The following is a 17,313-nucleotide window of genomic DNA, read 5'->3' on the forward strand; positions in this document are numbered from 1 at the left end:
GTCACAGGAAGCCAAGTATAACATAACCAATAAAGCAAGGGAAAGATCTACCACCTCATAGGTCTTAAGCCCTTTGCTCCGGAGAATTATAGCCTTATTGCTGGCTCAGTGACTATGGATCATGTCTAATTCACCTCTGAATCCCCAAATGCCTATCACCAGTACACACTGAAATATGTGCTGAGTTTAACATGACATGCAAACAATGTTAAAATATATAATAAAAGGAGCTGTAACACAATCTGACACTCTTCGGTAAAGTGGCTGGAACACACCACTCCTAGGTATATTTGTTTAAGGACTTCTTGCAGAAGAACACCAGGAGATATATACAAGAACATTTAATAGCAGCACTGTTTCATTTATAAGTAAAACAAAACCAACAAAAAGTTCAGTTGAGAACATCAATAAGTAATTTATAAAACATACATAATGAAATACTATATAGCAAAATGATAATGAATAAATAAGGTAAAAAATTGGTATTAATCCACAAATAAAGTATTTAGTGGGCAAAAAGCAAGACACAGAGTATGATACACTATATATCGTCAGAAAAGCGGTTACAACATGGTGGATGAGAGAGATGTATTTTAGGATGAGTCACATAGGAGGCTTCCATTTTACTAGTTACTGTTTCATTTCTAAAGTTGAGTGGTGAGTTAATGGGTATTTATCAACCTTTGAATGTACTTAATTTGAAAATTTCATATTCAGTTTCAAGTCCTATACCAAGGATCGGCAACTAAGGCCTGTGAGTCAAATCCAGCTCAACACCCATTTTTGTAAATAAAGTTTTACTGGAACCCAACCATTCATTTGTTTACATGTTGTCAATGACAAGGTCAGGGCTGAATGGTTGTGAGAGAGAAACCTAAAATATTTACTATTAGGCACTTTACAGAAAATGTTTGCCAACCCCTATTTTATTTCCAAGTATAGAGTGCAAACGAAGGAGCAATTAATTCTGAAATAACATATATAATCATGGTCATAGTTACTGAGAAAAATGATCAGCAGATCTGATGATAGCCAGAGAAAGAAGGATGGAAGGAAAATAAGTAAAAACTAAATAGCCTTTAGAGCATTGCCGTCCAACAGAACTTTCCATGATGACGGAAATATGCTATATCTACTATGCAGTATGTGACCACTAGCCACATGAAGCTCTGGAGCACTTGAAATGTGGGTATTATGAGTACAGAACAGAATTTAAGATTTTACTTATTTTTAATTATTTAAAACAGTCGCATGTACCTAAGGACTACCATACTGCACGGTGCAGCTTTAGCGCTCTGGAGGACAGATTGATAGCAGTTGTCATCTGAAACGGGGCACTTACTCAAGGGAACAAAGAGCTGCCTCCAGTTTAGAAAATTGCAGCCACTGATGGAAAGGCAAACCATGGATAATAGTAAGGGTAAGGTTAACAAATAGAATTGGGATTGATAGAATATTCATAAAAATTGGGCCAAATGATTACTCTAAGAAAGAGGACATAAAGAAAGAGGATGCAAAGTAATAGAAGCAGAGATGTGGAGCTTCCATGATAATTTATAAAGTGAACAAACACTGGGTGAAAGAGAAGTACAACAGCTAGAGAATTATTCGGCAGGGAAACCAAAAGAGTCTTGACTTTAAAAAAAAAAAAAAAAGGAGTTCCATAATCCCACATGTGAATTAGGAAAACTCTCAGAATAATTAGAGGTTAACTGGAAAAGCCATATGAGTAAGGGACTTGGTTACCAATAATGACTTTCTCCTCACTTAACCAAAACAAGTATCTGCAAAAGATATGCCATATTATATTTTCTAGATTTATTTCACATAGAAAGATGATGTTTAATTTTATCACTTTGCCCAATTATCATCTTGTCCTAGTATTATTAAACTTTCCAAATTCTCATTAGCTGGACATTCCTTCCCTTTTCTACTTTGATGCACTGTGTTTCATCCTTCCCTATCCAAACTACTAAGAATATACTACAAGCTTATAAAATATTAGTTTACGATATTTTTGAAATTTATGATACAAAAATATGCTACAAAAAAAGGAATTTTGAGAAACAAACTACCTTACTTCCCAGCAGCCAGAAGAGAAGGCTGTCAGCTTTTCCCCATTGAGAGTGATATTTGCTGTGGGTTTCTCATAGATAGATTTTATGAAGTTGAGGAATGTTCCCTCTATCCCTATACTTTGAAGCGTTTTAATCAGGAATGGATGCTGTATCTTGTCAAATGTTTTTTCTGCATCAATTGAGAGGACCGTGTGGTTCTTCTCTCTTCTCTTATTGATTTGTTCTATTACACTGATTTGTGAATGTTGAACCACCCTTGTATCCCATAGATAAATCCTACCTGGTCATGGTGGATAATCTTTTTAATGTACTGTTGGATCCTCTTAGCTAGGATCTTGTTGAGAATCTTGGCATCCATATTCATCAGTGATATTGGTCTGAAATTTTCCATTTTGGTGGAGTCTTTGCCTGGTTTGGGAATCAGAGTAATGCTGGCTTCATAAAAAGAGACTGGAAGTTTTCCTTCTGTTTCTACTTCTTGAAACAGCTTCAGGAAAATAGATATTATTTCTCTGAATGTCTGGTAGAATTCTCCAGGGAATCCATCAGGTCCTGGGCTCTTGTTTTTGGAGGTTTTTGGTCACTGCTTCAATCTCATTACTAGATATTGGTCTACTCAGGTTGTCAATTTCTTCCGGATTCAGTTTTAGAAGTTTATAGGTTTCCAGTAATGCATTCATTTCACCTAGGTTGCTTAACTTACTGGGATGTAACTGTTGATAGTAATTTCTGATGATTTTTTTCTATTTCCTTGGTGTTAGTCATGATCTTTCCCTTTTCTTTTTTTTTTTTTTTAAGATTTTATTTTTTTATTTGACAGAGAGAGAGATCACAAATAGGCAGAGAGACAGACAGAGAGAGAGATGAGGAGAAGCAGGCTCCCTGCTGAGCAGAGAGCCCTATGCGGGACTCGATCCCAGGCCCCTGGGATCATGACCTGAGCCGAAGGTAGAAGCTTAACCCACTGAGCCACCCAGGCGCCCCGATCTTTCCCTTTTCACTCATAATTTTATTAATTTGGGTCCTCTCTCTTTTCTTTTGGATTAGTTTGGCCAGTGGTTTATTGATCTTATTGATTCTTTCCAAAAACCAGCTTCTAGTTTCATTGATGTGTTCTACTGTATCTCTAGTTTCTATTTTATTGATCTCTGCTCTAATCTTGATTATTTCCTTCTCGTTTGTGGGGTTGGCTTAATTTTTGATTTTCCAGTTCTTTAAGGTATAAAGAGAGCTGGTGTATTCTGGATTTTTCAATTTTTTTGAGTGAGGCTTGGATGGCTATGTATTTCCCCCTTAGGACTGCCTTTGTTGTATTCCATAGGTTTTGGACCAAACTGTCTTCATTCTCATTGGTTTCCATGAATTGTTTAAGCTCTTCTTTGATTTCTTGGTTGATCCAAACATTCTTAAGCAGGGTGGTATTAAAATTCCAAGTGTTTGAATTCCTTACAAACTTTTTCTTGTAGTTGAGTTCCAGTTTCAAAGCATTGTGGTCTAAGAATATGCAGGGAATAATCTCACTCTCACTGATTTGTGACCCAGTATGTGGTCTACTCTGGAGAAAGTTCCATGTGCACTTGAGAAGAATGAGTATTCTGTTGTTTTAGGGTGGAATATTCTGTATATATCTATGAGGTCCATCTGATCCAATGTGTCATTCAATGCTCTTGTTTCTTTATTGATTTTCTGCTTGGATGATCTATTACTGAGAATGGCATGTTAAGATCCCCTACTATTAATGTATTCATATCAATATGACCCTTTATCTTGATTAACAGTTGTCTTATGTAGTTGGCTGCGCCCGTATTGGGGGCATAAATATTTGCCCCATATCAAGTTTTACTACAAAGCTGTGATCACCAAGACAGCATGGGACTGATAGACCAGTGGAACAGAGCAGAGAGCCCAGATATGGACCCTCAACTCTATGGTCAAATAATCTTCAACAAAGCAGGAAAAAATACACAGTGGGAAAAAGACAAAGTCTCTTCAATAAAAGGTGTTGGGATAATTGAACAGCTATGTGTAGAAGAATGAAACTCGACCATTCTCTTATACCATACACAAAGATAAACTTGAAATGGATAATAGACCTCAACATGAAGCAGGAATCCTTCAGAATCCTAGAGGAGGACATAGGCAGTAACCTCTTCAACATCAGCCGCAGCAACTTTTTTTTTTAATTTTTTTAAAAAGATTTTATTTATTTATTTGACAGAGAGAGATCACAAGTAGGCAGAGAGGCAGGCAGAGAGAAAGGAAGGGAAGCAGGCCCCCTGCTGAGCAGAGAGCCCGATGCGGGACTCGATCCCAGGACCCTGAGATCATGACCTGAGCCGAAGGCAGTGGCTTAACCCACTGAGCCACCCAGGCGCCCCAGCAGCAACTTTTTTCAAGCCATGTCTCCAAAGGCAAAGGAAACAAAAGCAAAAATGAAATTTTGGGACTTCATCAAAATCAAAAGCTTCTGCACAGCAAAGGAAACAAACAACAAAACAAAGAGGCAACCCACAGAATGGGAGAAGATATTAGCAAATGACACTATAGACAAAGGGCTGATATCCAAGATCTATCAAGAACTCCACAAACTCAACACACACAAAACAGATAATCACGTCAAAAAATGGGGGAAGACATGAACCAACACTTCTCCAAAGAACACATGCAAATGGCTAACAGACACATGAAAAAATGTTCATCATCAGTAGCTATCAGGGAGACTCAATCAAAACCATATTGAGATACCACCTGACACCAGTTAGAATGGCCAAAATCAACAAGACAGTAAACAATATGTGTTGGAGAGGATGTGGAGAAAGGGGAAACCTCTTACATTGTTGGTGGGAATGCAAGTTGTTGCAGCCACTTTGGAAAACAGTGTGGAGATTCCTTAAGAAACTATAAATAGAGCTTCCCTATGACCCTGCAATTGCACCACTGGGTATTTATCCCAAATACAGATGTAGTGAAAAGAAGGGCCATCTGTACCCCAATGTTCATAGCAGCAGTGGCCACAGTTGCCAAACTTTGGAAAGAGCCAAGATGTCCTTCCTTCAACAGATGAATGGATAAAGAAGATATGGTCCATATATACAATGGAGTATTATGCCTCCATGAGAAAGGATGAATACCCAACTTTTTTATCAACATAGTCGGGACTGGAAGAGATTATGCTGAGTTAAAAAAGTCAAGCAGAGAGAGTAAAGTATCATATGGTTTCACTTACTTGTGAAGCATAAGGAAAAACACGGAGGACATGGGCAGATGGAGAGGGGAAATCGGAGGGGGAGACAAACATGAGAGACTGTGGACTCTGGGAAACAAACCAAGGGTTTTGGAGGGGAGGAGGGTGGAAGGTTGGATGAGCCTGGTGGTGGGTCTTATGGAGGGCATGTACTGCATGGAGCACTGGATGTGGTGCATAAACAATGAATTTTGGAACACTGAAAAAAAAATAAAACTTTTTAAAAAATTAAAGAAAATAAAAAGATAAACACACAAAAAATAAAATAATGTATAAAGCTAAAAAAAAAAAAGAAGATTGGAATGCAATGTAGGAAACAGTGCGGTATCTAGTAAAGAACACAGGCTCTGAAGTCACAGAGACTTTAAGTCCTGAATATATACACATTCACTGAACCTCACTGACGGCTCTGCTATATGATTTGCAGAACAGGGATAATGATATTTAGCTCGAAAGATGTTAAGAAAACTAAACGAAAGAAGGTATTTAAAGTACCTAGACAGCACCTGGCCATGCTGGACACCAAACAGTTACTTCGCTCTCACTCTCCAGCATTTTTTTTTCTTCTACACTTTTAACCTAAGAATACAATGTCCAAGATATGTAAGAAAATAGAATAGTTGTTTTGATCCTGAAAAGGCTTTATCCAAAACCAAGGTGAAAGGATCATCTTTAGACAGGAGAAACAACTCTGTTGTTGAGGTTCCTTGGAGGAATCTTGAACACACATGAAGGCAGGTAATGGGAAAATAATGGAGTTCCCTTTTAGTGGCTTGTATTCTCCGTAAATTAGGAAGAAAGACCACTTGCTAAGTGTGAAAGAGAAGAGGTAAATTCGAGGTTTGAGATGGGAAAAAGTTGAAAGAAATGTTAAAAATATTAGGGTGTCAACCAAGGAAATGACCAAATGGACCCAAATGCTCAGGGTCCACTTGAGACTGATTCCACATTAATTTATGAACATAAATGTGTTCTTTTTAAAGACTGTTTTCAGTAGTACTTGGCTACTTGGATTCAGGTACAAAGAAAGAGGTTATCTGGGTTCATCCTGGGTTGGAATTTCATTTCATTCCATTTATAGGCTAGAATGGTATTTAAATAATGGACTATGAATTCTAACTAAGATAAAGAAAAAAATGATAAAGGATAATATGCCTAAAATGATTAGGATAATGCCAGAGTAATACTGAGCAATCAAAGGAAAAAAAGGAATAGTTGTTAATATTACTAATTATGGTCTTCCACCAATAAGTAATTTCATTATTTTTTAAGATTTTATTTATTTATTTGACAGACAGAACTCACAAGTAGGCAGAGAGGCAGGCAGAGAGAGAGAGTAAGAAGCAAGCTCCCTATTGAGCAGAGAGCCCGATGCGGGGCTTCATTGTTCTAATTTGTAATCATTTCTATATATTTTTCTTTCTTCCACCGGACTGAGCTCTTTGAAGATAAAGAGTGTCTTTCTCATCTCTGCTTCTTCCCAAAGTGTAGTCCAGTATCTACCACATTGTAAGTGACTATTAAATGTTTATGATTAAACCCAAGAATCAAACCTCCTGCCTCAAAAGTATCCATAGAATTTGTTTAAAAAGATCCTAGCTAGGGCATCATAACCTTAACAACAATTCAGAAAACAAGACTTTTCTAAGAAAGGTACTAAGAGCCACTGTCAATTCAATGATAGAAACTCACTCAGCAGCTGACAATATGACTGATGACAGTTTTCAAATACTGCAGACTACAGCGTTAACATGAGGAAGAAAATGAATTCACACATACACAACATGAAAACTGAGAATATATCTGTCTATGAGAATATATCTATTTTTAAGGGACAAAAGAGGACTCCAGCCTCTATTTTTATCATTCCAGTACCTTACAATGTCGATTGAAATGAGTAATCTGAAGCATAACCTAACCAATGCCGATCAAATATCTGCATTAGGACTTCAAAGCAAGTTCAAAGATATATAATCTGAGAGCTGGCCAGGCCCATTAACTTCCTCTTTGTATTGGGCAGAAGATACACCCCCCCAAAATAATACTGTACCTTTCCCAGTTTATCAAAGGCCACAGGGTTTTTTTAGCCTGAGGATTCAATTTAAAAAACATAAAGATTTTATTCTTGCTGCTGCTTAACCAGTATGTTCATTTTAAAGTATTCAAAGGGGAAATATATAGTTAACAGCTTTAAAAGTGGGCAGTATACAGGGAATCACAACTTTAAATGTAAACTGTACTGAGTATCTTCTTTAATAAATGGGTTCTCTAAGACTGAGTAGACATATATATTTCCCTAGAGAAAGCATGGTAAAATGGGAGGTTAAGTCTCCAGTTGCTTCTTGTAAATCTGAAGGGCTATGTACACCTAATAAGATACTAAAATGCCTAAACCTCTAGGTCTAACATTTTATTGGGAAATGTAAACAGAGCTCTCATCTGGGATGTCAAAACAATCCCTTGTCTCTCTTACCACCCATGTTCTAACCAGTGGAATTCAAAACAGGACAGAAGCTAGGAAAAGGGGAATTCAGGCAATGAACAGAAAGGGAAGAAAACATTTTGCAACTGGATACTTCTTAGCCCAGTTTGACTCTATGACTCCCATTTTTCCCTGAAGGTATCAGGAAATGTCCTGTCTACTTTCAAGGAAAGAACTTACAGTTTCTAGACAGAGTTTATCTCTTTCCCAGAGGCCCTGTAGAAGAAAAGATCACCCACTCCTGTTGCATCCCCTTTCTCAAAGATTCTGATCTATAAAGCAAGCAATTCAATTAATGTGTTTCAATAGTCATTAAAAACAATATTTGAAAAGCATGGGTTGAAAATATAAGAGAAAAACAGAATAATCAAATGTTTGGGTCCTTAAGAAGACAGGAGAAAATGAGATACACTCTATGCAGTGACAGGTGAAATCTGGAAGAAGTTTAAAAAAGATTTTCTTCTCTGCCCCTTTTCTTTTACTTCATTGGAAGTGAAAGAAACAAATACATGTATAAACAGGGAAAGACAAAATTGAGTTTGAGTACACAATAAAGTATAATACAATCTATCTACATTTCAGAGCGCTACCTAGGGTAGAGACATCTTCATATAATTACCAGACATTTTCTCTTCTTCTCATGGGTACCTCAAAATTATAAAACATCAACATACAAGTTTACCTATTAATTAAAAGTAAAATTATAAAATTTTAAAAATCTAAGCCTTAAAAAAATCTTATTCTGGATCTTATATATTAATAACCAGTATACAGTAAATATCTGCCACTACTAGCGATTGCAGTTAGTCTTTTTTATTGTGATTTGGCTTTAAATACTTTCTTATATTAAAAATTAATTCAGAATTACCTGAAAGAGAGAGTACCCAAACAATATCAAGTATAGTTCAAAGAACTGCCAAGAAACCTGGCTGCTATTCTACAGACTCAATGCTATCTACCGAATAGTCAACTCACGAGTTGTTTTGTCTCTAATGAAACAAATGAGCACAGATATTAAGGCTGTATTACCTTCATAATGTTAACTAAATCTGTTTGATAGTAGCGATCCTGGTGTGCATTTGCTGCTGCTAGTGTAAGAAGATAATCATTCCTTGCATGGGTAGCTTTAGAGTTACATTCAGATCGCCGGGCTTTTAACTGAAACATAGTGAAAGAGAAAAAAAATCAATACAAACTGATATTGCGCTGTAAGATAAATGAGGATACCATTCTTAGCTGGCAATTAATGGCAATTAATGGCTCTCCAACAAGAGTAAAGGTAACCATGTGGAGAAATATTTATTTGCATATAAAAATATTCAACACTATTGAGGAATTAAATAATGATTACAACTGTTACACATGGTGAGAGTGTTTCCTTTTTTTTTTTTTTTAAGATTTTATTGATTTATTTGACAGAGAAAGAGAACACAAGCAAGCAGAACAGCAGAGGGGGAGGAAGAAGCAGGCTCCCCACTGAGCAGGGAGCCTGATGCAGGGCTCGAGCCCAGGATCCTGGGATCATGACATGAGCCGAAGGCAGTCGCTGAGCCACCCAGACACCCTAAGAGTGTTTTCACATGTTATTTACACTTAACATACTTCCAAAGCTTTTCAAAAAGTATTTTGCTCATTTTATTCAGATGGGAAAATAAAGGTTCCCAAATTAAGTACCTACTTCTCAAAAACATGGGTAAATCTGCTATGAGTTAGAAAATCTTTTTTTAAAAAAATCAGCATTCCAGGTACCTGGGTGGCTCAGTTGGTTTAAGTGTCTACCTTCGGCTTGGGTCATGATGGCAGGGTCCTGGGATCGAGTCCCACATTAGGCTCCCTGCTTCTCGGGAGTCTGCTTCCTCCTCTGCCTCTCCCCCTCTGTTTGTGTTCTCTTTCTCTCACTCTCTCTCTCTCAAATAAATAAATAAAATCTTTCAAAAATAAAAATTTAAAAAATCAGCATTCCTCATGTGCCAAAAGAATAGTATGCTGGCTGGGATCCTGACAGCCAAAGGCGGGTCACTAAACTTACTTATCAGGTATTCGACAGCTTGACCGGTCCCACAGGAAAATCTCACTTGGATCTGGCTCAGAGCATCTGCTCAAGGCTGTAAATCTGAATGAAATAAATTTTGTAGATTTTCTAAAGCCCGAGGACTAAGTCTCTTGGACTAAGAGTTCTAGATAACAGGCTACCTAAGCAGGTAAGGTATAGAACCTATCTCTAAAACAATCTTGAGAAGCAAGCAGTGCCCAAAGTGCTGACACCTAGGCAGAAAACTCCCATGAACTGGGAAGGAAACTTATTCCCCGAGTTAATGACTTTAAAATGCTTCTAAATTAGGTGGAAACAACTGACTTCAACCCTCAAAAAACCCAGTTCTTTTTCAGTAAACTAAGGTTTTTCAATTGTGAAATAGTTTTTAAAAACTCACCTTTACACTTGCTTTTTGTAAACTGATTCTTGATTGAAAAAGACTAAGTTTAGATCTATAATAAAACAGAAAATACAGTATGTTTAATAAAATTATCAAATTACATATGACATCTTTAGTATTATAATTCCAAAATTTTAAAACAGTGATGCTTTTCCACAATGCTATTCCAAAAGAGAACTAAAAAAATAGAAAGCCAGGAGTAATGATTATTTTCCCATACTACAGGAAGAGTATTGCAGTGCAACAAGAAAATTGGGATATTTAATTAAGATATCCTGAATGACAAGAATACAATTTGACAAATACAATATATCAGTATCTCCTAATAAACAAGAGTCATCAAACTATAGGTGATTCCCAGTGTCATACAATTACACACACTTAAATTCACACTTAGTTTAGAAACTCAGGGATAAACAATCTGGGGAGGCAAATATTAGCAGGCTTTCAGGGTCATGTGCAATAGGCTGTGACAACACCTGCAATGCAACCTACAGTAGGATATTCCCAAGGTCTTCAAAGTCCTTAATTCCATTATTTCTCCCACGAAAAGTCCTTCTTGTCTGGCTCCCAGCCTGTGTGCTCCTTCCACTCTTACTATAGTATTTGCAACACAGTGAGAAAGTCCTTGGGCTCTGCCCTATATGATTTTATTTTATTTAATCTTCTCCCATTCTGATGTCCTTATTTTCCTCAATTCCTTTCAGTTTGGGAAGGAAACATAATTAACAATCAGTAGTAAAAATACGTTGGTTTTACCCAAACAGCTAGAGATAAACAGAAGGAGAAAGTCAACAGACAAACAGTAAGGAATAACAACACTCTCACAAGCGACCAGTGATTTTTGAAGCTGCAATGTTTGTCTTGACAGCAGTGTCATGGTGATTGCCATGGGAGAACTCAGTGCATGTGCTGGAAGCTATGCCATAATACCAAGGAAAGTTGCAGACCCCATGGGAATGGAAGGTGGAGCAAGCCAGTCTCTGCAGAGCAAATGTTTGGAGGAGAGCAAACACAGCCTATCACCTTTCTAACAAAAGAGAAACATTCAGGAATGCACACATGTGAATCCTAACTACTTCTCCACTGTTTAAAAAAAACAGCGTCCAAGATACTCCTATTATTTTCTGCCTTGCCATATTCATATTTCCTGGGGTTCTGTCTGCTTTTATTAATCAGATTCCTATTTGTTTTGACTAGAAAAAGCCACACACTTCAAAATTTGAAAGAGCCTGTTCAAGATTAAAAAAGACTGGGGTATTCTCAATTCTTTTTCTTGCAGTCATTATCCAAATGATCTGAGTTGCACCTAGATTTTCCAATATAAGGTTCTAAAAGTTTCTGCTTTCTGTTTCATTTGCTAATCCTCATATAAAATCTTCTGTGGTACTTAAGAAGATATTAGTAATAGATAAAGTAATACAGTTTCAATGCTCAAAGATTCTGATCTACAACAAATAAGATACAAATAAATATTGAATTGTATTGCACACTCCCCACCTACTTCCAAATGTTAATGCTCCTTAGGGTCCCAACCTCAATTTCTCATTTTATATATGATTTCATCCCTGTAACTATCATCTGATAGGCAACTAACCCCAAAGCGAGATCTTCAGGCCCAGATTCTCACCTGAGAGTTAGATACATGACTCCCTGCCAAATTTATTCACTTCAGTGTCCCGCAGGCTCTTCAGAACCTACATACCTACATATCCAAAATGGAACCCATCCTTCCTTTCAAATGGCATCCCTCTTCCTTTTTATTCTCTCTCTCTCTCTCTCTTTTTTTAAGATTTTATTTATTTATTTGGCAGACAGAGATCACAAGTAGGCAGAGAAGCAGGCAGAGAGAGAGGAGGAAGCAGGTTCCCTGCCAAGCAGAGAGCCCAATGTGGGGCTTGATCCCAGGACCCTGGGATCATGACCTGAGCGGAAGGCAGAGGCTTTAACCCACTGAGCCACCCAGGCGCCCCTTTATTCTCTCTCTTAATGTGCACAGCTCACCATCTATCAAAAGTACACACAGTCCCATCCTTATTTCTCCTTCCTGAGCTTCCTTCTCATCTCCTTCAAGACTCTATCACTTCTTCTATAAAGGTTTCCTTTCTCATTAGGCAAAATTAATTTATTTTTTATGCTTACAAAGCAGTGTTTTCATACAACTACAGTGAACATATTATTAGTTACTACGTAAGTGACTGTAGGTACTTAATTTGAGTCTACTGTGAATAAACAAATCATAAAGTTACTTTAAAACACAACTGCCTTTAATTATAGGCTTTAAATTTCTTAAGGATGCAAAGCTTATCTTACTCATCTCTGTACTCAAAATACCCAAAATAATTATTCGATAAACATTTAGAGAGCCAATGAAGATAAAGAGGTATTTCTTACTCTGTAGTTGAATGAATTTTCCAGGAAAGTTACACACTGAAATAAAATGTCTCATTTGATGTAACTGCTTTGAATTTGGGCCATATTAGAAGGCTGTGTTTTGCAATGAGCATCTGTGAATTAGATCCTGTCAAATCCATACTTCTTAGGAACTGCTTTGGAATTGTCCTCATTTTTGCTCTGTGGACCTTGGCTAAAGTAGGTATTTATATATGCTCTAACAGATCTCTCAACTCTCTGTTCTAGAATCCCTGAAAGTTTAAAAAAAACAAATTCCCCAAAACCACCATGACAGGAAATTCCTATAAGGAGATCATCTAATCTAAAATCTTCAGATCTTATTGGAAAGATGGGTACACTGACTCTACCAAAGTATGGGAAATATCTGCATGCTCAGAAAAATAATAAAGACAATAAACTAAAATAGCAAAATATTAAATATGTTTTCCAGTAATGTTAAATACTTTAGGAATATTTGTCAACCGGTCCTTGGTACTGAATTAACTTTGGAGGAAACCCTAAATTTTCACAAGATGCTTATGAGATTGCTTAACTTCCTATAGATAAAAACATATTAGAAAGAATTCCCCCCCTCCACTGGTCTGTACAAATGTTCATCACCTTTCTGATTTCATGCCTAGGAGTTAAGAGTCAGCTTTCTTAATAGACCTCTTTAGAGTCCCATTCAATGGCACAGGTTTATTTTTTCTCAAAAACTTTATCTTTCCTCAGCTTGTGATAGCAAAAGTCTGTACTGCTCACTTTATATACACTTTTATTATCAATTGCCAGTTCCTTCTTTTCCTAATTATTCTCAAAATAAAGGGCTTATGATTCACATATACTAAAAGTAAAATTCACACATTTGTTAAAGCATACATTTAAAAAGTATATATATTAGAATTTCACACAAGAGAGAAACTGTGTCTGGGGCAGGATTTCTATACTGAGGTCAGTGCTCTTTATTTATTTGAGATGTCCAAGGTGCCTTCAATGGCATGCTGAGAATCAGGGATTTCCAACAACAACTCATTTATAGTCTAACATGAAATAAATGAGGATCCTAAACCCGGATATTCTGACACCATAGCAACTTCAACCAGCTTTGCTAAGCGTTCAATACAATGTTCATTTGTCCTTTTTCCTTCTCAAAATTCAATTTTTTTTTTTTTTTTTTTAATTTTTTTATTTTTATAAACATATATTTTTATCCCCAGGGGTACAGGTCTGTGAATCACCAGGTTTACACACTTCACAGCACTCACCAAATCACATACCCTCCCCAATGTCCATAATCCCCCCCCCTTCTCCCAAACCCCCTCCCCCCGGCAACCCTCAGTTTGTTTTGTGAGATTAAGAGTCACTTATGGTTTGTCTCCCTCCCAATCCCATCTTGTTTCATTTATTCTTCTACCCACTTAAGCCTCCATGTTGCATCACCACTTCCTCATATCAGGGAGATCATATGATAGTTGTCTTTCTCTGCTTGACTTATTTCGCTAAGCATGATACGCTCTAGTTCCATCCATGTTGTTGCAAATGGCAAGATTTCATTTCTTTTGATGGCTGCATAGTATTCCATTGTGTATATATACCACATCTTCTTGATCCATTCATCTGTTGATGGACATCTAGGTTCTTTCCATAGTTTGGCTATTGTGGACATTGCTGCTATAAACATTCGGGTGCATGTGTCCCTTTGGATCACTACATTTGTATCTTTAGGGTAAATACCCAATAGTGCAATTGCTGGGTCATAGGGCAGTTCTATTTTCAACATTTTGAGGAACCTCCATGCTGTTTTCCAGAGTGGCTGGACCAGCTTGCATTCCCACCAACAGTGGAGGAGGGTTCCCCTTTCTCCGCATCCTCGCCAGCATCTGTCATTTCCTGACTTGTTGATTTTAGCCATTCTGACTGGTGTGAGGTGATATCTCATTGTGGTTTTGATTTGTATTTCCCTGATGCCGAGTGATATGGAGCACTTTTTCATGTGTCTGTTGGCCATCTGGATGTCTTCTTTGCAGAAATGTCTGTTCATGTCTTCTGCCCATTTCTTGATTGGATTATTTGTTCTTTGGGTGTTGAGTTTGCTAAGTTCTTTATAGATTCTGGACACTAGTCCTTTATCTGATATGTCGTTTGCAAATATCTTCTCCCATTCTGTCAGTTGTCTTTTGATTTTGTTAACTGTTTCCTTTGCTGTGCAAAAGCTTTTGATCTTGATGAAATCCCAGTAGTTCATTTTTTTCCCTTGCTTCCCTTGCCTTTTGCGTTGTTCCTAGGAGGATGTTGCTGCGGCAGAGGTCGAAGAGGTTGCTGCCCGTGTTCTCAAGGATTTTGATGGATTCCTTTCGTACATTGAGGTCCTTCATCCATTTTGAGTCTATTTTTGTGTGTGGTGTAAGGAAATGGTCCAATTTCATTTTTCTGCATGTGGCTGTCCAATTTTCCCAGCACCATTTATTGAAAAGGCTGTCTTTTTTCCATTGGACATTCTTTCCTGCTTTGTCGAAGATTAGTTGACCATAGATTTGAGGGTCTATTTCTGGGCTCTCTATTCTGTTCCATTGATCTATGTGTCTGTTTTTGTGCCAGTACCATGCTGTCTTGATGATGACAGCTTTGTAATAGAGCTTGAAGTCCGGAATTGTGATGCCACCAACGTTGGCTTTCTTTTTCAATATCCCTTTGGCTATTCGAGGTCTTTTCTGGTTCCATATAAATTTTAGAATTATTTGTTCCATTTCTTGAAAAAGATGGATGGTACTTTGATAGGAATTGCATTAAATGCGTAGATTGCTTTAGGTAGCATAGACATTTTCACAATATTTATTCTTCCAATCCAGGAGCATGGAACATTTTTCCATTTCTTTGTGTCTTCCTCAATTTCTTTCATGAGTACTTTATAGTTTTCTGAGTATAGATTCTGTGTCTCTTTGGTTAGGTTTATTCCTAGGTATCTTATGGTTTTGGATGCAATTGTAAATGGGATTGACTCCTTAATATCTCTTTCTTCTGTCTTGCTGTTGGTGTAGAGAAATGCAACTGATTTCTGTGCATTGATTTTATATCCTGACACTTTACTGAATTCCTGTATAAGTTCTAGCAGTTTTGGAGTGCATTCTTTTGGGTTTTCCACATATAGTATCATATCATCTGCGAAGAGTGATAATTTGACTTCTTCTTTGCCGATTTGGATGCCTTTAATTTCCTTTTGTTGTCTGATTGCTGAGGCTAGGACCTCTAGTACAATGTTGAATAGCAGTGGTGATAATGGACATCCCTGCCGTGTTCCTGACCTTAGCGGAAAAGCTTTCAGTTTTTCTCCATTGAGAATGATATTTGCGGTGGGTTTTTCATAGATGGCTTTGATGATATTGAGGTATGTGCCCTCTATCCCTACACTTTGAAGAGTTTTGATCAGGAAGGGATGTTGTACTTTGTCAAATGCTTTTTCAGCATCTATTGAGAGTATCATATGGTTCTTGTTCTTTCTTTTATTGATGTGTTGTATCACATTGACTGATTTGCGGATGTTGAACCAACCTTGCAGCCCTGGAATAAATCCCACTTGGTCGTGGTGAATAATCTTTTTAATGTACTGTTGAATCCTATTGGCTAGTATTTTGTTGAGTATTTTCGCATCTGTGTTCATCAAGGATATCGGTCTATAGCTCTCTTTTTTGGTGGGATCCTTGTCTGGTTTGGGGATCAAGGTGATGCTGGCCTCATAAAATGAGTTTGGAAGTTTTCCTTCCATTTCTATTTTTTGGAACAGTTTCAGGAGAATAGGAATTAGTTCTCTTCTCTTTTAAATGTTTGGTAGAATTCCCCCGGAAAGCCGTCTGGCCCTGGGCTTTTGTTTGTTTGGAGATTTTTAATGACTGTTTCAATCTCCTTACTGGTTATGGGTCTGTTCAGGCTTTCTATTTCTTCCTGGTTCAGTTGTGGTAGTTTATATGTTTCTAGGAATGCATCCATTTCTTCCAGATTGTCAAATTTATTGCCGTAGAGTTGCTCATAGTATGTTCTTATAATAGTTTGTATTTCTTTGGTGTTAGTTGTGATCTCTCCTCTTTCATTCATGATTTTATTTATTTGGGTCCTTTCTCTTTTCTTTTTTTTGATAAGTCGGGCCAGGGGTTTATCAATTTTATTAATTCTTTCAAAGAACCAGCTCCTAGTTTCGTTGATTTGTTCTATTGTTTTTTTGGTTTCTATTTCATTGATTTCTGCTCTGATCTTTATGATTTCTCTTCTCCTGCTGGGCTTAGGGTTTCTTTCTTGTTCTTTCTCCAGCTCCTTTAGGTGTAGGGTTAGGTTGTGTACCTGAGACCTTTCTTGTTTCTTGAGAAAGGCTTGTACCGCTATATATTTTCCTCTCAGGACTGCCTTTGTTGTGTCCCACAGATTTTGAACCGTTGTGTTTTCATTATCATTTGTTTCCATGATTTTTTTCAATTCTTCTTTAATTTCCCGGTTGACCCATTCATTCTTTAGAAGGATACTGTTTAGTCTCCATGTATTTGGGTTCTTTCCAAACTTCCTTTTGTGGTTGAGTTCTAGCTTTAGAGCATTGTGGTCTGAAAATATGCAGGGAATGATCCCAATCTTTTGATACCGGTTGAGTCCTGATTTAGGACCGAGGATGTGATCTATTCTGGAGAATGTTCCATG

General features: G+C 37.3%; 1 protein-coding gene across 4 annotated transcripts in view; it reads right to left on the minus strand.

The window, feature by feature from the left end:
* The window catches only part of FCHSD2 (FCH and double SH3 domains 2), a 295,400-nt gene that overhangs the window by 118,043 nt on the left and 160,044 nt on the right, over nucleotides 1–17,313 (minus strand). For all 4 annotated transcript variants that reach the window (XM_045071389.1, XM_045071387.1, XM_045071388.1 and 1 more), the window contains 2 exons: nucleotides 10,237–10,291; nucleotides 8,834–8,962 (listed from right to left, as the gene is read on the minus strand). In XM_045071389.1, coding sequence (XP_044927324.1) covers nucleotides 8,834–8,962; nucleotides 10,237–10,291 — 184 coding nt within the window. The remainder of the gene's footprint in view (nucleotides 1–8,833; nucleotides 8,963–10,236; nucleotides 10,292–17,313) is intronic.

The sequence above is a fragment of the Mustela putorius genome, unplaced genomic scaffold (assembly GCF_011764305.1).
Source record: "Mustela putorius furo isolate JIRA1106 unplaced genomic scaffold, ASM1176430v1.1 tig00003987_pilon_pilon_pilon, whole genome shotgun sequence".
Classification (NCBI taxonomy): domain Eukaryota; kingdom Metazoa; phylum Chordata; class Mammalia; order Carnivora; family Mustelidae; genus Mustela; species Mustela putorius.